At 39.1% G+C, this 23,542-nt stretch overlaps 1 protein-coding gene across 10 annotated transcripts in view; it reads left to right on the top strand.

Annotated features, from left to right (window-relative positions):
* GNB1 (G protein subunit beta 1) overlaps positions 1-23,542 on the top strand; it is a 70,863-nt gene that overhangs the window by 30,838 nt on the left and 16,483 nt on the right. For 8 of the 10 annotated variants that reach the window (XM_081871274.1, XM_081871266.1, XM_081871272.1 and 5 more), the window contains exons 2-4: positions 14,875-14,982; positions 20,298-20,336; positions 23,132-23,238. In XM_081871274.1, coding sequence (XP_081727400.1) covers positions 14,926-14,982; positions 20,298-20,336; positions 23,132-23,238 — 203 coding nt within the window. In that variant the 5' untranslated portion in view covers positions 14,875-14,925. Of the gene's footprint in view, positions 1-8,015; positions 8,068-14,874; positions 14,983-20,297; positions 20,337-23,131; positions 23,239-23,542 lie in introns of all 10 variants that reach the window. The other 2 variants (XM_081871267.1, XM_081871269.1) reach the window with 1 other exon arrangement.

Here is a 23,542-nt window from a genome sequence, read left to right as displayed (position 1 = left end):
TATTAGTATTTAGTTGCAAAGTGAAGGTAAAAGCTATTGAAACCAGACATATTTTTCTAGAGGAAAATATGGAGAATACTCCATAAGTGAAGAGATGTTGAACCTCACAACTATCAATGAACTTACTTTGAAATGGCAATGGACATGTATTGAACATGAAATGTATTGTTGTGTTGTCACATTCCTACTAAGGAAGATTCAATAATCCTAGGTATAACCATTTACTATGAGACGTTCTCCCTTTGGTCAGAGACCAGCCTCTCTTTGGAATGTTCTTCCTCACTTGACTGCTGTCAGCAGTTGAAACATTTGGATGTTTTATCCTCACCCCCCGTATGACATCCAGAGGACATTTTCTATTAGCTTTCTAATGAGTTTAGTTAGTAACTAAAACAGTAAATACAGCTTTTCAAGTTACAGCCTCCTAAAGTGATTTACAGGTTTTAACAAACATTTATAACGAAATAAGATTGTAGTAAATTAAACCTCATAAAAGCCTGGGTGATTTTTAAAAAAGGTTTTGCTTTAGGTCTGGAAGAGCCAGCTTTTGTTAAGCTACTTTGTGTGGCACATTCTTAGTTCCGGCAGGTCACCAGGCAAGTTGTTGTTTACAAGCATGTCTTAACACTATTACATATGTGGAATTAGGACATATTTTGCTCTTTAAATTCCATATGCTGTGCCCTTCTGGGCTGAGAGATGACATAGAAACCTGATACATATTTTTTTACCTTTGTTGGCATCACTGTGTTTAGAAATCCTTTTAACGTAATAGCATCCTGTCTGGCATATTTGAGACTCACAGATTAAACTAGAGAAGGGCAGTAGCGGTCTTCAAAGTTACATGGCTATAATGCAGCAGTTATAGTGAACACAGTTCAAGATTTTCTCTTGTCAGTGTGCACTCAAGGATCTTGGCCTTCCATTGTCAGTGGTAAGGACCACAAATTCTGCCTTTGCTTGCTATCCTGCCATGGTTTGTGGCCATTGTTGACCCTCCTTATAAGTATTCACAGCAGGGTAGGGGTTTTGCCTCTCACTTTGTACTATGGTTTGAAGATTAACAAAAGCAGCAAGAGATCACCCCCCAAGTTCTCTTTAGTTTTTGAAAGACTTGGCAAAGGAAAACTGATGCTCCCAGCTCAAGTGACTCTCTGTGAGTTCATTGAAATGCAGAGACTCTGGAAAGGTGTCTGTCTCTCTATGCTAAGCATTGGAAGAGTGGTCACATATAGGATTGTGTCCAATGCCTGTCCTACTCAGTTAAGCCGTTGAAATAATTAATCATGACATAACTAACATAAGCTTGTTGCTTTCAGTTGCTTTACCCTGAATAGAATTTAGTTGGATACAACTCATGGTCAGCATTGGTGGCCATATTTTTGGACCAGTTGTGTGCGCCAACTTACTGCAGGGATGTTGAACCTCTGTCTCTTCAGATGTTAATAGACTCTCCCATCTGCCTCGGACAGTATGGTCAACAGTCAGATGATGGGAACTGTAGGCCAGCAATATCTGGAGAGCCACAGGTACCCCACCTCGCCTTACTATGTTACACTCCATATACCCTGGAAGGAAAACCTAGAGCAGGCACGTCCAACTTCCAAAAGACTGCGATCTACTCCCACCGTAAAGAAAACGGGGGGGGGGGGTAATCAGGGTCCCACGGTCGACCTGTTGAACATCCCTGACCTAGAGTTTTGCCTTTATTCTTTTTGCTGCTGCTACGTACTTGTTCACGTTCTTATTATTCAGGTACATGCATTACTGTAATCCATCCTCCACCCTCTTAGCAGCTTTTAATGCTGTTCTCTGCCAGCGCTTCCAAAGAAGACTTTGTGTTCATCCCTGTCACTGATGGATCCTATAAATAACATTATGGAGACTTCAACTTCAACTGTGGTTTCTGTTTTCCGCTTTCTATTTTGCTAGACCTAATCTGGGGAAATCATTATGTTTCAGTACAAAGTTCATGTCAATGCTTCAACAATCTCAGGACTTGTTCAAATGGTCCTTTAATGTGGGCTAATGAACACTTAGGATAGCCTCTGTCATTTAGGTGTAGAAGCAAGTAACTGTGATTTCTGTACAGACTTCCACAAGTTTACTAACCAAGTGTGAGCTCTTAATAAACAGCACACATGCTATCCTGCACAGATGAGAGAAGATCCCGTCTGTCTCCCAGGCATTCTGCATACCAGGCTCTTTGAGAGGGGATTGGTGGCAATCACAAATAATGACTGGCTAGAAATCTAAACCAGCATTTGTGTGACTCATGGGGGAAAGTCACCCAGCAACACGTATCATATCACTGATGAGCTGTGTTTGGCCTGGTAGGAACTGAAGTGGTTGTCCTTTGAGGACAGGTTACACAGTTTGGGGCTTTTTTGAGTAAGGGGGAACATGACAGAGGCTTATAAAGCTATGCATGATGTGGAAAAAGTAGATAGAGGTTCTTTTTCCTCATAATACTGGAACCTGGGTCATCCAATGATGTTGGGAGATTCAAGATAGGCAAAAGAAGAGGCTTCACACAGCACACAGTTAAACCTATGGCATTTGCTACCACAAATTGTGTGATAGATGCCAACTAAGATGTTTTTAAAAAGAATGAGATTAATTCCTGGAAGATGTATTTGATGGCTATATGCTGCCTCTAGCATCAGAGGCTAAGCAGTATGTCTTTGAGCAATGGGAATATGATGCGGAGAGTGCTTCCCATAGGAATTTAGTTGACCGCTGTAGGAAACAGGATGCTAGACTAGATAGATAAGCCTTTGGTCTCATCCAGCAGAATTTCTCCTATGTTCTTCTTATCACTTCACTTGCCCTGTTCTTGCTATTAGGCCGTTGGTTTCCTATTCTGTCTGTGTTAATAGATTGAAACTCTTTTAACTGTGTCTTGTGTTACAGTTTTGTTCTATAAAGTACCTAGAACACTTGGCACTAAGTAAATACAAGGCGGTAGTCATAGCAAAAATAGTAACCAGGAACTGGTTGAGGCAGAATGGAGAAGAAACAGGTGGGGAGAGTGTCAGGAATAAAGTATTAGTGGTGACCACAAACAGAGGAACCCGACACATTAGGTTCCTACTCTGTTCCCGACAGAGTCACTGACAGATGGGATATTTATAGATACAGATACAGTGTGTATATATGCCCTTCATTTCTTTTAACTTGCTTTGGAATCATGGAAAATGAGAAAATAGCTCTTATGTCGCCACACCAACTTCCATTTTTAGAGAAAACATATTCTTCTAAGAGCAATGTTAAAATTACAGGCCTAGCTCTGGAGAACCAGAACAGCTTCTTGGGATTTCAAGTGCTGCAGGCACTTTTAAATTAGAACTTTGCTTATTCTATTTTGTACCTTGAGAGAGCTTTCTTCAGGGAAAGCAAGTCAGTGTATTATTTAAAAGTTGGGATTTCCCCAATTTTCATACAGAAATTTGCATTCTGAAGCAGTACCTTTTGCCAAGCAAATAATTAATTTATTCCTCCAAAATGTATCCTATTTCTTCACTGCTTCTTTTCCCATCTTTGGCAATGTCATTTTTACAATTCTTTCCCCATCTTTGGCAATGTCATTTTTACAAGTGAGATGGGTGAGGGGGAGTCTCATCACCAACCTAATGGCACATAGCAAACAGGGTGGCATGTCATGCCAGGGTGGCATGGTTGGGTAATACTGCAAAATTTGCTTCATCTATCAACCAGTCAAATGCCACCTTCTGTACAAACTCTTGTGGTGAAATTGCACTGTATGAATGCCATGCTATGTTTAAAAGCATGGATGAAAACAAGTGAAATTCTGAGAAGGAATGCGAAAAAGAAAGACAAACATGTTTTATATGAAGAAAGAATGAAACACCACAAGGAGGTTTCAAATCTTGCCTCTGCCATAGACTCACTTCATGGCCTTTAGGGTTCATGCATTCTTTCTTTCTCTGCCTTAAGAATGATATGGGTATAATAATACTAGCTTCTATTATTTGATGAGATTTGACCACTTGAAAGTGTTGTGTAAATGTTGATAATCCCTATTTTTCTAGTTGGGTTTGGTTGACCAAAGTAAATCAAATAACTGAAGGTGGATTTGTCTTGATGTTCTACATATATTTGCTTGTCCTACAGATGTTGATGCTGTGTCTATTTTTTTTTAATTGTTGCATTTATATCCCACTTTCAAGGAGCTCAGGGTGGCATACCTATGAGGTACGCTAGGCTGAGAGACTATGACTGGCCCAAGGTGACCCAGTGAGTTTCATGGGTGAGCAGAGATTTGAGCCTTGTTCTCCCACGTCCTGGTACAACACTCACTACACCACACCACACCACACCACACCACACCACACCACACCACACCACACCACACCACACCACACCACACCACACTGGCTCTTCAGAAGGAAGCTCGCTCATTGCTTCTGTCCTGTCACTGATAGACCTCTCCCAGTTGTCTTGTAAGAACAGTTGTAAGAACTGACCTTTATTTGTGTTTTTAACAACAACAACAGCAACAATATTTTTTTCTAACAACAGAGCCTAAAGTGGATAAGAGGAATTTAAAACAAGCAGCATCAAGAAACTAGTACAATAACATTGGGTTGGAGATTACTAAAAAAAAAAAAAGGAGGAAAACGAAGTAAATGGGAATGTGGAAGCATTGCAGTACCCACAGTTTGATCTGGTAAACCAGGCTACACTGTAATCTGGATAACAGCCAGCTGTGCAGATGGCTGCTGGTGTAAGTACCGTCTCCAAATCCTTCAATCTTCTGTCTCCAGAAAAAGATATGACAAAGCTGAAACCATGAACCATGTACAAAGATGACAGTTTCCAAGACGAATCTTAATTCTGTAACAAGGTATTGCTCTTTATTCCAGTTGTCTCCCTTGTTACCCAGAAAGTAGGAGGAACATGTTTAACTGACCCACATTATTAGCTTTGCTTGTGTTTAAGCAGCCAGTAAAAGAGGAGCTTTTGTCACTCTCTTAAAAAAAGAAAGAAAAAGCCAATCCATAATTATATTTTCAGGGGAACTATGTTCATATTTCCATTGTGTTCTCTAACATCTGATACACATTATTTTTTTTAAAAAAGTGGCTGAAATAAAATAATTTCAAGTATTTAACTGTATTGAAAAGTACCTAATGTGGTAGTCATCTCATATATAGCAATAACATTAGCATTGCCAGATAAATCAATCAATAGTATAAGCTCCGTTAGTTTTTCCCTTCTCCATTTTATGATGCATGTACTTATGTGTATCTGAGGGAGAAAGCACAATAACTGTCATTTGCATAATAAGTTAAGAATCTAATCTTCTAGTTGTCCTGACCTAAGTTGTTGCCTATTCCTATGTTCTAATGGTGTTTTGCCCCAAAATTTGAACAATAGTTGAATACTAAATCCCTAGGATTTGGTTACCATTCAATAACTAGTTAGATATTGCCAATTAAATAAATACAAATTATTATATTACCACATCTGGAGACGTTTCACCTGCTTCTTCACAGTGTGCGAAAGGTCAGCAACATGACCTTTATGTGTTATACATTTGATGTTAGCCGCTCTGAGCCCAGTTTTGGCCGGGGAGGGCAGGGTATAAATAAAAATTATTATTACAATTGTGGCTGGCTTTCTGTCATTCTGTGGTGATTGTTGCTGACCTGCTCTGCTGTGGAGTGAAACCCATCTCTCTATGCAGTTCTGTAGTGTTGTATTGCTTCCTGGTTCTTTGTTTAGGGAAGTACCGTATTTTTCGCTCTATAAGACGCACCATACCATAAGACGCACCTAGTTTTTGGGGAGGAAAGCAAGAAAAAAAATCTTTTGAATCTCAGAAGCCAGAACAGCAAGAGGGATCGCTGCGCAGTGAAAGCAGCAATCCCTCTTGCTGTTCTGGCTTCTGGGATAGCTGCGCAGCCTGCATTCGCTCCATAAGACGCACACACATTTCCCCTTACTTTTTAGGAGGGAAAAAGTGAGTCTTATAGAGCAAAAAATACGGTACTTGCAGTCTTAAATGGCTGGTTTTTAAAAAGAAGATGGTGTTCATTTTATTTCTGTGAAGGCATCTATTGCGACATGCTGTTGTTTAGATTACCCATGTGTGTTTTGCATTCAGCAGTCAGTTTTTTAAAAAATTGGTGCATGCATGCAGGCATGCAGTTCCAAAAGGAAATGAGGTCCATCACTAGCAGGCTAATGTAGCCCCACATCACCTTCTCCATATTCTGATCATATTTTGTTCAATATTTGAAAAATTAGGTTGGTATGTTTTCGTAAGGTGTGAATGTGTATGCATCACAAAGCTTTAATGTATTATGCCTGGATACAGCTCCAGCTGAAAGCCTCTACAATGTAACTAAAGTGAAATTAATCTGTATTTGTAGGAAACTAAAATTGTAAGCCATCTTTAGAGAGCCATGCCCTGAAAGATAGTGTATAAATACTATGAATGAATGTATGTATGTATGTATTTTAAAATCAAGATCAGTGCACACCTTACCCAGCCCTCTTGCCACACAACATAGTGAGAACTGTTAGGGCCTTCAGACTGCAGCTCCTTGACAATAAAACCCCGCATCCCTCAAACATAAGAAATTTTAGTGAAAATTAAATACCTCATGGAGATTACATATATTTACACTTTTCTAAAGGAGTAAATACTTGGAATGTAATATCTGAAAATCATGAAGAAATACGGGAAAGGCAAGCTGTTAATTGAAAACCATGAAAGACTCTAGCTTGAGTGAATACCTTCCCCACTCAATTCAACTGCTGTGATTTGCTAATACTGTATGGATGTTCAGTTTACCAAGTAGTCCATGTTGGGAAGTCTCCCATTTTAACACACAGTAGAAAGCATGGTAGAAAAAGAATGGCACCTGTTGATCAAGCAGAACCATAGTAGAAAGCCTTACTACTTGAGCCTGCTTTTGGTCTTATACGCATCTGGTAGGTCACTGTGACAGCAGAATGCTGGACAATTTTGGCCACAGGGCTGATCCACCAGGCTCTTCTTAAGTTCTTAGATGTTATAATTATTGTTGCTTCTTAAATTCCTGGCCTGCACTTCTTCCCAAAGGTGTCTAGGTGCAACGGACAACTAAGCAGTCAAACAGTACAATTAAAATTAAAATGTAAAATAAACATTCAAAAACAATCACATACCCTCACAGCTAATAATTTCAAGGCTGCCAAGAACGGTTCTTTCAGCTATCAAATGCCTGATTAAATGGGAATGTTTTAAATTTCTTCTTGAATATTAATCATGACAGTCAAACCTCACCAGGGAAAACAATTCACAAATGAGGAAATGCCACAGAGAAGATCCTGTTGCATGACAGCACCAAACTGGGCAGTTGGTAATCTCTGTTGGGGCAACTGACTCTTGTATTATTTGACAGTAATTGTGTGTCCTTGCTTGCACTCCGTGCTTTGCAATATAACCATAACCACCTTTCAGAACCTTTGCCCTGTAATTGCAGCATTTGTGGTGCCTGTTTACTTTAATTTCAAATGAAATTTGTAATTGAGCCTGTTTCTCTGGCTTCCAGGAAAAGAGCCAAGAAAAACTGTTAAGTCGCATAAATATGGGTCAGATAACATTAATATTCACATAATATTGTTAGCTGCAAATAAACAGTTTTGCATAATTCTTCTATAATAATTAACTTTTGTGATTACAGTAAATTTATCTCTGTTCTCTTAATTCTTCAAATACATGGTTGCTGTTTCACAAAATTTGGCCTGTCAGATTATTTATCAGATTGCTAATCCTTACCCCCTTTCCACCCTAAATCTTTGGAGCTTCATAAAACTAAGAGACAGTTGTTGTTAAATCTGGGGGAAGACACACTGATATATTTTGAGAGATGTGATTATTTAAAGTGTAGCAGGTCAGTGGGAAAAAGCCTACCAGGTAGCCATGAGCTTGTATGTATTTAGTCTCTGCAGATTATCAGTTTGAAATTTAAAATACTGATTCAGGTTTATTTTTCTTGCAGTAGTTGCATATTTGGCTGTAGAAGTTGACTTTCCATTATACTGAGATCAAAAGTAAGTTGGGAAAGTTTTAGAGCACTCTGAACATGCTCTTATGATATCTGTCTCTGGATTTAGTTATTGAGTATAATAACATTACTTCTAAAAAGGATCCCTTTGTTGTATTCTTTGTGAAGGCTACTTCACCCTGAATGCCAGGAATTCGTTTATTGTGAAGTGTTGCTGTCTATGGTCCAAGATTTGCTTCAAATCTCACCTTGACCAGAGAACTTAATTAAATTTTTAATTTGATTTATTAGATTTATACACCCCACTTCATCATAAGATCTCAGGGCAGTTCACAGAATAAAATACAGGATAAAAACAAGTAAATTAAAAACAAAACAGCAAAACAGTAGCTTTTGGCTTGGCTGGTTAGTATATTTGGATGTTTCTGGTGCTGTTAAATCTGCGCTTTCTTAAGTTTTGTTTTAAACTATTAAGACACCCTAAACCTTGGAAAATCAGCTAATAAATGCCTTTCATGATACTTCCTTGGTTATATTCAGCACAAAAGGCAACACATTCCCTATTTAATCTATATTGCTCTTAAGTAAGTCTGCAAGTCCTGGGATGTTCAAGTGTGGTGGAAGAATAGAATGAGCAATTGACTCTGCTTTTCATTGCCAATACTCACGTTTCGTAAGTTCCCAGGGCCCCCAACTATTGCCTTACAGAGGGGACATGTGCACATTACAGTGGTACCTCGGGTTAAGAACTTAATTTGTTCCGGAGGTCCGTTCTTAACCTGAAGCACCACTTTAGCTGGCCACCGCACCACCGGAGCCCGATTTCTGATCTTATCCTGAAGCACTATTTCTGGGTTAGAGGAGTGTGTAACCTGAAGCGTATGTAACCCGAGGTACCACTGTACATGCAGTGAAAAGTAAACAAGAGTCACTTGTACATTCTGCCTTCTTGTCCCATGTTGTAACTTGCAGACAATCCTTAAAATCAGTTAGGTTGTGCTACACACATGAAATTTTACATTATATTACTATATATTATTTCAATTTATATCACACCAATGTGATATTAACAGTAAGATGAAAAAAGAAGAGTTGATTAAACCAGTCAAAAACACTAAACATTGACCACCTTAAAAATAAGTAAACATGACCTGTATATTTTCTTAAAACTAAGGCCCATTTAAAAGTAATTTCCTAATTGAAAGCATGATAGATTTACTCTTTAGGTCTGCCGTCAGAAATTCTGCCTGAGGTTCTTATTAACTGTTCATAAAAAGAATCATTTACATATTTGTTTAAATGTGGCAAGTTTCAGCCTACAGTTGGTGCTGTTGTGCTTAAGAAACATTCTTCTTCCATTGGCCATGTGTCTTGGACCTCTCTAAATTCATCTAAAGTTTTCCTTCAGCAAACAATACTGTAAAAATTGGAATGTGATGGCCACTCAATCAGGAAGACTTTAGAAGAGGGTTAGGCACATTCATGGAGCATGAAGCTGTCAGTGGCTACTAGCCACGATGGCTGTGTTCTACCTCTACTGTCAAAGGCAGTATGTCTCTGAATACCAGTTTCTGGGAAGCACAAGTGGAGAGAAAGCTATTGCACTCAGACCTGCTTTCAGGTTTCCCATAGGCATCTCTGTGGCCGCTTTTAAGAATAGGATCCTGGACTAGATGGACCATTGGCCTGATCCAGCAGCCTGTCCTTATGTAAATTTCAAGTGAGTACCCTCACTTAGCTGAATGTTTGTTGTTAAACAAGAGCGCTGGTGCTGTTTATCCCTAATACAGTTGTACCTTGGAAGTCGAATATAGTTCTCGAAATGTCGCAAATCTGAAGTGACTGTTCCGGTTTGGGAACTGTTTTTGGAAGCTGAACGTCTGATGGGGCTTCCGCACCTTCCGATAGGCTGCAGGAGCTTCCTTCAGCCAATCAGAAGCCGCACTTTGGCTTTCAAAAGTTTTGGACGTCAAACGGACTTCTGGAACGGATTCCGTTCGACTTCCAAGGTATGACTGTATTTGAATAAAAGTTACTTTGTTACAAAAAATTTAACATCTCTAGGAGATTCTCATATCAATTCAGGCTTGCACCTTTGCTTTAATCATGCCATCCATGTTTGCTTGTTTGTTTTTATCTCATCCTCCCAACTCACAACTTTAAAATGTTACACTTTAAGTACCTATACTTTAGGTTGTACTTTCACATTCTGAAAGGGTGCAGGCTGTGTATCAGTTTTGATAAGAGGATTTAAATTGGACAGCAGATTATATATGTTTCTAGTAATCAAATGATGTTGCATGGAAGAGTATTTTCTAAGAATGTTATCCATGATACCCAATCATCTTTTTAATGTGACCGGTGGTGTATTATAAGTAGCCTATAACCCCCACCTCATATAATAAATATAACTATAGGAACAGTGGTTTCAGACACACTTTTGCATATATAGTACTAGCAAAAATCCCCATCATTTTAAAGATAAAATATGTGTGGAGGAAGGCATTTATGTTGCAGGCACTCTAGCATTTAGACAAAAGATAAAATTTTAAAATAATAACATGACCCTTAACATTAATAATGATAACGATAAACTCCTTTGTACAACAGTGCCAGATTCAGCACTAGTCTCTCATAGGAATGAATGGCAGACTGTCACTCTTATAGCAGAAAGAAAAGGTTTTGCACTCAGAGGCACCATTGGAGTTGGAGCAAAACTTGCACCTCACCATTGGTTACTCCAGTCATTAGGAATCAAGTTGCCTCTTCCTGCTTTTTGATCCTTTTGCTTGGCCTTGATGTGAGTGATAGAATGTTGGGAGAGTGTTGACTGAAGGATTGTTTGAAATTAATTTATAGGCAAGTGGGACCTGCAACCACATAATTGCATTTTATAATTCCTGTTCAGGGTTGCAGTCAGCTATTCCTTCACCCTGCTCTTCTCTTCCTTCTGATTTTTTTATTTTTTTATTTATTATGCTCATTGTGTGGCTACTGACTGTGTTCAGTCCTCATCAGGCTGTTCTTTAAACGTTTAGGCCCTTTAGGTTTTGTGCTGTCTTGAAAATATGAGGAAGATCAGAATACTGGCCCATTTCAACTTGCAAGCACTTTGATTCATGTCATCCTGACCTCATTTAGGCAGAAAGTGATTATTAGTTGATTATGTAGTTTGCTTTAAGCACCCTTGGGATAAAATGAATCTGGGGTTTTGTACACCAGCAATAAAGAACTTGTGCAGAAAGTGAATCTTGTATTTCAGTGTTGGGGCAGTAGAGTAAGATTCCCCCCATCCTTTCCAACAAGCTTTGATAGAATTGGGGAGACCAATGAGTTTGGCAGGGCACGGTTGGAGGATACACTTGCATTGGGGTACTTGCTGCCTGGGCCAGAAAGGACAACAGGGATGCTATGACAGCTGTCTCCTGCCATGTGAGACACTGTGAGCTTGTTCCAATAGGACTTCAGCACTGCTCTTAGTACAGGGCACGAGGAATGTGGTGCTTCTCTTGGACTTAAAGAACCAGAAGAGCTAGCAGCAACAAATAAGGAGGAACTGATAATTGTGTTTGCCACAGTAGTATATTACATTAGGTCAGGACCACATGTTCAGTGTTGTTGCCTCACAAATGACTCCTAAATAGCGGAACTTCATCACTCCCAGCCACCACCAAAGTGGCAGGATTTCTGAGACAGACTCTCCTCTAAAGAGATGAGGATAGTGATAGGTGTTAAAATGTAGGTTTCACCTTAACTGGATTTGAATGAGTAGTTAAGCTCAGACAAGAGATTATTAAGGCTTAACAATGACACTGCTACCAGAAGACAGGCAGTTCAGGCCTGTGTTCATGTGAAAATTGTACCAGTATCTTCTGAAATTCACAGGACTGGGGAGGTTTACAGGCTCTGTGTCTTGTAAGTATGTTTTGGGCAGTTTTTGAGACTGTATTGTTAATACTTGGGAAATTAGAATAGTAACCAGAAGTAGTAGTTCTTTAGATCTAAGCAGAATTTCATATAAAGTGAATGTCAGCAAAGTAGAATATTTTCTTAATTCCATGGCTAGGGTTTTTTGGGTTTCATAGATGAATTGCCTTACTAGCAGCCAGTCTCAGAAGTGATTCTTTCAAAGTTTGCAATCTCTGATCTTACAACTTCAAAGTTGTGATATCAATACAGCATTTCACTGTAGAATATGTTTTAAGTACTGTACTGCTAAGACCAGTCACTTTGCTTGTTCAGGGTTGTTGTTTTTTAATGTAGCTTTCTGTTCAAGTGAGGCTATTGGAAAAGTCAGGTGTATTTGCCCCAACTCTTTCCCCCACATACAGCATGGGGAAAAGGGATGTCACCTAAGTACAGAGGGTGGCGATTTAAACAGCAGGAGAGGGTCCATGAAGGACTAACTTTGAAGATTATGTTCCTGACTGTGGAGTGGTGGTGGGGAAATCAGTGGGTTGACTAGCTGGGGAGAGGAATGTAAGGCTGTGGTAGGCAGATGATGAGGCAGAAATAACATGAGATATACTTCGTTGGAGAAGAAGTAGCAGGAGCAGAGGTTGTGGGTACACTGACTCAATCCTATGCATTGAATTCCAAGGTTGTTTTGGAATTTGATTATTATTATTATTATTATTATTATTATTATTATTATTAGTCTTGTGGTGCTGCAGTGTAAAGGGGATTTTGGCCCATAACATCGTTAGTGTGTTATGAGAGCCAGTGTGGTGTAGTGGTTAAGAGCGGTAGATTCGTAGATCCACATGCAGTTGCTGGGTGACCTTGGCCTAGTCACACTTCTTTGAAGTCTTTCAGCCCCACTCACCTCACAGAGTGTTTGTTGTGGGGGAGGAAGGGAAAGGAGAATGTTAGCCGCTTTGAGACTCCTTTGGGTAGTGATAAAGTGGGATATCAAATCCAAACAACTCCTCCTCCTCCTCCTCCTCCTCCTCCTCCTCCTCCTCCTCCTCCTCTTCTTCTTCTTCTTCTTCTTCTTCTTCTTCTTCTTCTTCTTTGTAGCTACCTCAAAATAATTATTGTTCTTCACCCCCCACCCAGTCATTTAATATTTAAAGTATAGATTGCCCTTCATCCAAAGATCTCAGGACAGTTAACAACACAAAAATACAGGATAAAAGCACAAAATAAATAGTTACCATGTTGTGTGTGATGCGTTTGAATCATAGGTTTGCTGCTATATCATACCCACTTCTGGCACAAAACCTCTTACCCCACATGGCTCTGACACAGTTTATATTTTTGTGAGAGACTACAGTGCACTCCACTTTGTCAGAAGCAGATATTAGTTAATTCGATAATAAATCAAAATTTCACAGTTTTCACTTTTTTGCAACCCCCTTAAAGGAGGGTAGAACATAAACTAATTTCCAGATACCCTGATTCCCAGTTCCTGTACTTTAATGGAAGTGAAATATAATTAACTATTCCTGCCACACACAAGGCTAGATCACAAACTCTTACTATGTAATGTAAACCGCTTAGCGATTTTGCATATTAAACTGTATATAAATATTATTGATAGTGATTATAGGGCAAAACCGTGCAAACCCTGTTTTTTCTATACTTTCTTTAGATGCTGAACTGAGATATCTTACTTAATCAAGATTTTTTAAACTGTTGTTTTAATAACAAATGCCACTTCCGATGAAAAATTTGAATATTAGAATTGGCTCTGTGAACTTAAATTTCTTCTATTTATTTGTGAAACAGCAAGATGGCAGTAACCTAAAGTGATTAGAACTTTTAGCAGTAAGTTGTATTGAGAGAGGCAAATGCAAATGTTCCACAATTCCATGAGGGTGCAGAAGGCTTGCAGAATATGTTGGAAGCAGAAATTGGCTTCCAGTGGATTCCAGATTTCACTCCCCCCCGTTTTTTTTTTTTTTTAAAGCAGGTATCTTGACCTTGTAGTTGCAAATATGTTTATAAACAACCTTCCCCAAGCAGGCAACTTCCTAGCTGTTTTGGACTACGAATTTCCATTGGCCCTAGCCATCATGGCCAGTGGCTCAGGTGACAAAAATTGTAGTCTAGAACATCTGCAGGGGGATCAGGTTGGGGAAGACTAGTTGGTATCTGCTTGTCTTGGGAGACAATGGAAGAGTGTTGAAGGCTGATCTAGAAAATGTATGAAGCAAGTCTTTTGAAATTTCAAACCAGAGGAATTGATGAACATTTCAAGTAGAAAGTAGTAGAGCTTCCATGTCGCACATCATTCCTTGTCCCTCCCCATGAATATGAAAACCAGAATAACTTATGCAAATTATGAGAAACATGCAGATTGGCACGATCTACGTACTCTGTAGGGCTGAGCTTTACTTAGCATAGAATTTGGATTACCTTGGATCCACGTGTGTTTAAGTTTAATGCGGAGTGCATACTCCACCCTAGCTATGACCTAAAGTTACATAAACAGTCTTTAAGAAACGTAGATGAAGGCTGCACTTATTTGGGCCTACTTCTGAATAAACATGCATATGACTGCACTTTGTAAGGATACTTATGTTAAGCTAATTATTTAATGTGCTAAAACAAAACAAATTCCTTCCAGTAGCACCTTAAAGACCAACTAAGTCAGTTCTTGGTATGAGCTTTCGTGTGCATGCACACTTCTTCAGATACACACTATGTATCTACTATGACTATGGCAGACCAACACGGCTACCTATCTGTAACTGTATTTAATGTGCTGTTGGTGTTTGCTTTTATTTATGACTATTTTATGTATATTAGCTTAATTGTAAATAATTGTAAATAACATAGTTACTTAAAATGTTTTTTCTTTTTAAAAAAAGGTTCAATTGACTTCACATTGTTTTTACTTTTCTCCCAGATTTTTGAGCATCTCAGAGGTGTTATAGAAGCACACCTTTAGTACGGGAAGATGAGTGAACTTGACCAGTTACGCCAGGAGGCGGAGCAACTGAAAAACCAAATCAGAGTAAGTATTATAGACTAAAGGTCTTGCCTTTCTCACCTGTTCTGGATGTTTGGGTGCGTTTGTTCTCTCTCAAATTAATCTGTGTGGTAGGGGGGATTTTAAAACAACTTACTTGTTTTATTTAAAAGAGCTGCTATTTTAAAATAAAGAGCTTTTCTTTTCTATAAAAGATTTCTAAGCCACATCTCAGCTGAAGCTTCCCAGGTGATTAACAAAACAAATAAATGTATAATAAAGAAATTTAAGCAACATTGAGAACAAATATAACCACAAAACACATAAAGATGGCACTTAAAAACTGCTCTATGGTGGTACATTTTCAGTGCCTCTCATGTTGCCATTTGGCATTAACTACTTATGCTGACCCATCTCAAAGTGCTACTTTACTGTGCTATAGTATGGCATAAATTTCCAAACTTGTTTGTTAGCTTCCAGTGAAGGAAAAAAGCATGTGGCATGCACAGCGATTTATAGTCTTGAGACTTATAGCCTAATACCATTCATTTCAGAGGCTAGTATAATCTGGCTTCTTTCTGTGTAAAAGAAGAGGGACTACACAGAAACCCTCCAGACAACAGCAACCGTATAAAAATAGAAGCAACTGGCCAGTTCTTCAGCTCCAGGTTTCTACTAACTCATTCGTAAGATTCATCCTTTACACCGTCCACTTTCTTCATCTTCAGTTTCCCTTTATGGTTTCTAGGTAAGAATCATGCAGGGGCAGTAGGAGCCGCAGCTGGCAGAAGTTCCCTGCCAGGGTTGAAACTCCCCTTAGCAAACCTGTGCCATCTTGGCTTTCTTCTTTCTCCGATACAGAAGCTGGACTACACACTTCTTTCCCAAAGCAGCTGAACATTTCAGGCCATCACATTAACTCAGCAAATCAGTGTCAAAATAACTTAACCACCACATATAAAAATAATGGTGTTGCACAGCTGCTTGAACCTTTCTGTTTCAAAATGCACGGAAATTTGGGGAATATGACATGTTTATTCCAGAAAACAAACTTTTGCTTGTTCCTACTTGGCATTTCTTTCTGAGGAAAGCAACCATGAGACTGAGCTGTGTGCTACAAAACCCCAGGCTCATTTCTCATATCTGCCATCAGTTTAGGCAAGCTGCTTTCAACACAGTTTCTAGTCATTTATTGTGATATACTGACTGATCTTAGTATGGTGGTTACTGAGGTAACATATGTGGAAGCACATATGTGCTATATAATTGTTATCTCTTGCTTCTCTGTGGACAAATAACTGCATCATGTTGGAAAAGTTCTTAAGTAGTAGAAGGCAGAGATTAAATTTCATTTTCCTTTTTCCTGCAAACCCTTTATTTTACTTATTCCAAGGTGATAATTTTCATATGCTGTGCTCTGAAGGGGGGGCAATATTCAATTCTGGCACTCAATAAGGCCTTCATTAAGACCTTTTTACTGTTTTTACTTTTTCTAAAGGCAGTTTTGATGATCTCATTCAGTATCCCTTATGCACCTTTTGAGATTCTACTGTTTTTCTCTCTCTCTCTACATGGCTTTGTGAGGGATTGGCCTTGAAAAGTGACTAATAAATAACCTATTTATTTTTAAAAGTTATTTATTAGTCATTTTTCATGGCCAAACCCTCACAAAGCCCTCCAGAAGTTTGAAAAAAGCATTACTTTCAGTCAAGGCACATCAAGCTTCTTTACATGAAAAAAAATTATTTCATTCCTTCTGGTTGAAAGCTTATACAAATAATAAAAGTAGATCATTCTGTTGACCTGGAATAAAAGTTTCAGGTTACGTATACCTGAGCTTTTGTTGGATGCATAGTATATGTGGTTTTGCTTAAAACTGAGGCAATCTCATTTTAGGTTGAGAGAGAGTGTATGTATATGTCAGTAACCAGTAGAGCTACATTGAATACACTATTAAACACAGAATTAAAACAATGTATGCATAATTTTGTACAGGTATATTGTGAAACAAGACTTTTGACAGCCACAATAGTGTAAATAACAAACAACTTCTGACCAAACACACTTTGTGTAAACAAAAGTAGTCAGGGGTTTTACAAAACTGGATTTAAGTTCTTGAAACTGACTGTGGTGAACAAGAAATCAAAGAGAAGCATGACCCCTCCACTGGAATCCCTCCAAAAGGGAGATGGCACCATAGACTTTCCAGACCTGCTCTTCATGTGCATTTGTCTATGTTTGCATTAAAGGTGGGGTTACACACTGAATGCTGAGTTCATTGTGTTTACTTTTATACTCTACTTTCTCCTAAAGGTTCAGTTATATGTAGTTCAGTTCTCGGTCGAGTGATTAAGAGCAGAACACTGCTTACCTGTTTGGGAAATCCTATTATGAGTTGTGCTGTGTCTGTGTGCCTTGGAGGTTAACACGAGCAGATTACCAAAGCACTGAAATAGCTTCCTGCCAGTAATATATATGGGCAGGCATCTATTATGCTGCACATAGATGTATACCTAGTGCCATGATTTGCAATGAGAAGTAATTGGATAATTGAGGCAGACTAGGTTTAAATGTACTTCTTGCCTAATTTGGAACAGTTTTCAATAGAAGTAATAGTAGAGGAGCAGGAGAAGTTCTGTTTTGTTCTGGGCAGTGTGATGTATGGATGGGTGTCTTAGAAGTACCCAAGATTTTGAAAATGGACTTCCCATATATGAATGCAGCACCCCATTGCATAACATTGGCAACAAATTGCTCATCATTAGAATCCTTTGAGTACATTTATTACAGTTTTTTTTATGTTGATTGCAAGCTGCATTTTTAGGCGGTTGCTTTTTTTAAAAAAACTCCTCAAACCCTTAATGAAGATGCTCATTAGGACTGTTTTCTTAACAAACTATGAGCTAGACCTTGAGTATTTTCTCAGAAGCAGCCTGCATAATCATTGGGCAGGGTTCACCTAATGTGGCCTGTCAGTGGAACCTCTGACTTTCCCTCCCCCTCCCCATACTTCCGAAATTGGCTGGAGGGTGGGTGGGAGAAACTCTGAAACCGTGGAGAAGGGAAGGGGAGATTGTTCCATCTGGCAAGCTGAAAAAGCTTTTGCAAATGGAACATTTGTAATAGCGTGACATGGAATTCCACCCATTGTATCATCCCTCCCCCACATCCTTCCTAAACTAAATAAAATAGCTTAATGTTAAATATATCAGTATAAAAGACTGTTGTGGGACAACTCACAAATTATCTAGCCACTGTATACATAACTAGTTAAAAAAATTAATATCCATGTCTTTCTGCCTTCATTAATTCTAAATTTCTTTAAACAAAAATGAAAGGTTTTGGCTTCAGCAAGGAGACTTTCTGTATTTTGCTTTCCTGTGTGGCTCTCTTGTTTAAAATAAGAACAAATACACTGCACAGCAAGAGGTGTATTGAGAAGCTACAGTACAGCAGACATTTCTGAGGCTCTTCCCCACTCTTTTTATTTTTATTGAGAAGAGCTATCCAACCTAACTGTTGACACACATTATAGTGAACTCCTATGCAAACCCCACTGAACTTAGGAATTTGTGAAAGGGCATACTTGCTGGTGCACTGGAAACCTGCTGTAGATTGTGTTCATTATCTCTGTGCAGTCTTGCTAGTCAATTACACTTCCTAACTGGTAGTCTCTCCCTCTGCTCCCAGCTGTTTAAGTCACATGTGTCCCAACAAAACCCAGTTCGAATCTGAGCACTTGATAATTTCCTGTGTCACAGACAACATGAGAGTGGCATTAAAACCTGGAGGCTTTCTATATTTTACTCCTCTCCACCAGGCTGCAGCAGAGGGAGAGATGGGGTTGGGGGATGCTTCACTGCCATGGCTGTGAGATCAGTAGAATGAAAGCCACTTCTATTCCTTTACCCTCAACTGTTTCCATTCTAAGTAACTTGAAATTAGTGCCTGGCTTCACCTATTTATTTTTCTCTTCTGTGTTGTCCATTAGATTGTAAGCCTGCAGGCAGGGACTGTCTTGTATTTAATATTTGTGCTGTGCTTTGTAAATTTCAAGTGCTTTTAAAATAATTATGGTGAAAAAACATGTGTTAAAACAAATCTTCCTACTTGGCATTTACATGGCTGCAGTGAGAGTGGGAAAGAAAAGTAAGATTCAAAGCAGCTGATTTTGAGGGGCCTTGGGGGAAAGCACCCTTGGCCCCCTGCTTCTCCTGTCTGTAATAAATAAATAAAAAGGAAGTTTCTTCTACTTCACATGATTTTTGTAAGGATATATGTGCTGAGAATTCTCAGGTGTATTTCACAATGGTACTTCCATTTCATTTATTTGAAAATAGTTTTATGGTGACTGGCTGTAGTATCGCTGTAAGATAGGGTTGGAGGATCTACAGCCAATTAAGCATGATTTTTAGGGGGGGGGGGTGTGGCTCTCTCAGAATGGCTCCCTACACTGCCACCCCTGGAAAATCCCTGTTCTGGTGCGCCCCATTAGGCTTAGGAAAACAGGCCCCATTCCTGAAATGCTGCCTTTTTTCTAAGGCATTTGCTGGAGAAAGGGAGATAAGGGAAGGAATAAAAAAGAGATAAGAGGAAGGGAGGTTTAAATGACTGTGTGTGAGTGGGGATTGAATGGGTTAATGGAGGGGGTGGGATGGACAAGCTCACCACCAACATGCAACCCCCAGAGATTTACCCACAAGGATAATTAATGCTCAGCCTGAAACAAGTTCTCAACCCCTGTTGTAAAGCATCACAACTTCATTACTGATGTATTGATGGATACATCACTTGCTGCCTGATCCTTTAGTCAGTTAAGAGGTACTACTAGTTTTAAATCTCTGTTAGCTGCTTTAAAATCAGTGATGGAGTTCTCCAGTGGCTGTAATTGGCTACTTACAGCAGCCAGGTGCTATTTTGAAGGCTGTTTTTTTTTAAATTAAAACACACACACACACACACACACACACACACATTTTGTACAAATGTGAGAAGTACAGCTTTATGTACTCAGCTGGTTTGGGTCTGTGCCCAGAGAAAGGGGTTTCAAATATATATATATTTTAAAAAATCCTACTTAACTTGATCTTAGTGTTTATTTTGTCACCCTAATTTTACTTTCGCAGTGTGATAGAGTGAGAGAGAGATGTACATCCAAATTTACTATAATTTATTTTCTAAATTACTTGTGGATTATAAGATCCTCCTTTGGGACGCATGTACTGGGTCATCCCAGTTTCTTCATTTTTCAGCACCTTGTGAAATCTATTCATATAAGTAGATAGTAGCTTAGGAGCAAGTCATATCAATGAACATATTCCATTTTTCTGACACTCTCTTAATTCTCTCCCTTTTTTCAGGATGCTAGGAAAGCATGTGCTGATGCTACGTTGGCCCAGGTAGGTGGATGCTCAATGAACATGTAATCAAAAGTATCTTGGTGTTATCAAACTTCTTTTACAAAATAAACAACCCAAAAATTGCTTATATGAAGGACAAAGCTGAGGTATTTCAACTTGGTTTAATAGGAATGTTTTCTTTGAAAGGTTGCTGTATGATCACCATTTCGGTTTTCTTGGCAGCAGATGCTATGCTTACCACAGAAAGCTTCCTTAAATCATCCTCATTTATCGCTGTCACCTGTCTGATTTATATGTAATGCTCTCAATTCTATAACTACATCACATTCTCAGTCTCATTCCCTTTGTGCTTTCTCCTGGAGGACTTAAAACATGGCTGAGGCTTAAATTAGTGCAAGCTTTAACCCTGATTATTGCTAACCTGGGTATGCACAGGATTGAAGCTCGTTTCAGAACTGATTTGACTGTAATAAACACTGGCTAGCAATCATATGGAAGATTCATGCCGGGGAGGGTGGTTGGAGTCCTGCAGCCTCCCCTTTTTAATCTGCGGTCCTTAAGGAGTTGCATCCAGTTCACAGATGCTGTCCCCAAATGCCTGTTGCATGTGACGATGGACCAACAACTATTGCCTTGAAGTGCTTTTTCTATTCAGCATCAGAGGGTGTGTAAAGCAGAAGACATCCGGAAAGGTTGGTCCATTGCAACAAAAGCAATGAAGAGCCTTTCAGCACCTTAATAAGAAGGTTCACCACCTTGCTTATGCTGGGCTTTGTCCTTTAGATGTAGCCTTCAGTATGTCTAATGTTATAAGCGTTGCTTGGCCATCTGTTGCCTTTCCCAGCATTAAGTTTGTTAGTCTTCAGATTTTTGAAGAAGAGGTCAAAAAATCAAAGTACATTAGACCTCTTGCAGCCAGTGGGGCAAGCTACCCACACATAAAAAGGAGCCAACAACAACTAATGTTCCCAATTTGAATTCGGCTTCCTATTGCTTGTCCTGCTGAAGCTTTTTGGCCAGAATCTGAAGTTAAATGACATGATAATTATGATTATTTAAATTAACCTTAAGGCCCCAGGGTGGGTTACAATTAAAACATAACTTTATTATTAAACCACATTTGCACAATGTTAAAAACAACTTTTAAAATACAGAAATTAGATGGGACCTAAAAATAATGGTGTGTGAGTGGAGGAAGGAGATGCCCGTTATTTGCTTCCACTGCTAATGTTGACTCAAAGTGATGTGAACTGCAAAACATTCTTTTTAGCACAATTTATGGGGAATCATTCATGTTTGACAGTTGCCAAAAAATGCTGAATGAACAGTTCCAGTCTTTTACATATGCTGTAATGTAGACTATGGGGACAGGGAGGGAGCTTCTAAGAACCTGACATACAACAGAAGAAGGCAATTATGAAGGAATTCTAAATCCGGAAAGCGGTCTGTACCCTACTAAGCTGCCTTGACAGATTTCAAGAGGAAGCAGGAATTCTTTGCCTGTGTCCTTTGGCTAAATAATTGTGTTACATGGAGACAGAACAAATATGCAGACATTTTTTTAAAGTGGGCTGTGCTACAAACTTTTCTGGCTTCACTGCAGTATGCTACAGAAAAGCCTTAAATTTAATTGACCACAGTACAGGGAAATGTGTTGAAGGCATTTATCTCTCTTTTACTAGTGTTTTCCTAGAAGATACGATTATTTTAGACAAGAAAGAATACTTTAAAAGATTATTTTAGACAAAACCTCTAGCTGGGTTTTTAAAACCCTTATGGCAGTCTTTCCCAACATGGTGCTCTCCGATGTTTTGGACTGCGGCTATCAGGAATGATTGTGAGCTCAAGGGCACCAGGTTGGGGAAGGCTGCCTTATGGCATGAAGTCAGAGGTCACTTCCATCAAGATGCATGAAATGATAGCCTCCATTGCTTGGTCGGAGTGTGAATGTATGGCTAATATACAAAACCAAAATAATATGGTTCCAGAAAAAGGGATGATGAAAGAACACCCACAATGCCTGTCATTTCTGGGGATGTTTAAATATCTGCCCTTGACAAAAGCTGAGGGGAAAACATTCAGTTGAGCTAACATAAAGACCCTGCGTTGGACTGGAATTATTAATTTTGAAATACTGTATAATACTGACCCTATTATCTGTTGCATTTAAACCATAGAAGTTGGGGGAGCAAATTTTATTTACAGCTGACTTAATGTTTTGTTTTTCAATGTCCCTTAATCTGGTTTTGAATATTACAAGTAATATATTGCTCACTTGAATTATACAAGAGTTCCAAGTCAGTACCAATAGATCTGATTTTGCTATGTAAGAGTTGGAACCATCTAGATTTATAACAGTCCTTAAGTAAGTCAGAAAGCAGAGAGTGAAAAATGAGCAGTGGAAATGCCATGTGAGTACTTTTCTGCTTAAAAAAAAAATATAACCCTGCAAGTTGTCTTTTCAGTTCTGTGATAATTCTGAGGTGGGGAATTTGTGCCTTTCCCTATGTTGCTGGCTCCCAGTTTCCACCAGCCCTGTCCGGTATAACCAATAGTCAGGTGATGGGATGTTGTCCAGCAACATCTGGAGGATCCCAGGTTGCCCACCTCTGATAAATTATGCTTATACTAGAAGTTTGAAATGAGAAACTTGTTGGGGAAGAAGCAGTAGTAAGCACCTTTCAAAGCAGCTAATAAGGTGTTTTGGTCAAGTTCTTTGGTGCAACAGGGAAAGAAATTCAAGACGAGAGAGTAGTTTCAGTTAATGCTTCTTCGGTCAGGAAATGCTTTTGCAGCTGACAGTTATAAATATGTACAATTAACCTCCCATTTAGATCACAGCCAACATTGATCCAGTGGGTCGTATTCAGATGCGCACTAGAAGAACACTGCGGGGACACTTGGCTAAAATTTATGCAATGCACTGGGGCACTGATTCCAGGTGAGTTCCTGCGCTGCAGAAGGACCATCTTGAGTTGGTCATAACCTCTCAGCCTAATGATTGTGAGGATAAGAAATGGGGGGGGGGGGGCGATGTATGCTACTTTGAGCCCCTTGGAGGAAAGGTGGGATAAAAATGTATAAATAAATGACTGGTCCTTGCTTAAAGGAATTTAAGAAGCAGACTGTAGACAGGAGGAGGGAGAGGAAATAAACTAGTGGCGGTAAGGTTGAAATGAGGAAGGCAAAGATAACAAGGGATAACTAAGTACAGAGATTGCAGTTGCAACAGCAACACACGTGTG

This window comes from Podarcis erhardii (genome assembly GCF_964252035.2).
Source record: "Podarcis erhardii genome assembly, chromosome: 7".
NCBI classification, from domain to species: domain Eukaryota; kingdom Metazoa; phylum Chordata; class Lepidosauria; order Squamata; family Lacertidae; genus Podarcis; species Podarcis erhardii.
The sequence above is the reverse complement of the archived record's forward strand: the minus strand, read 5'-3'. Positions and strand labels throughout refer to the sequence as shown.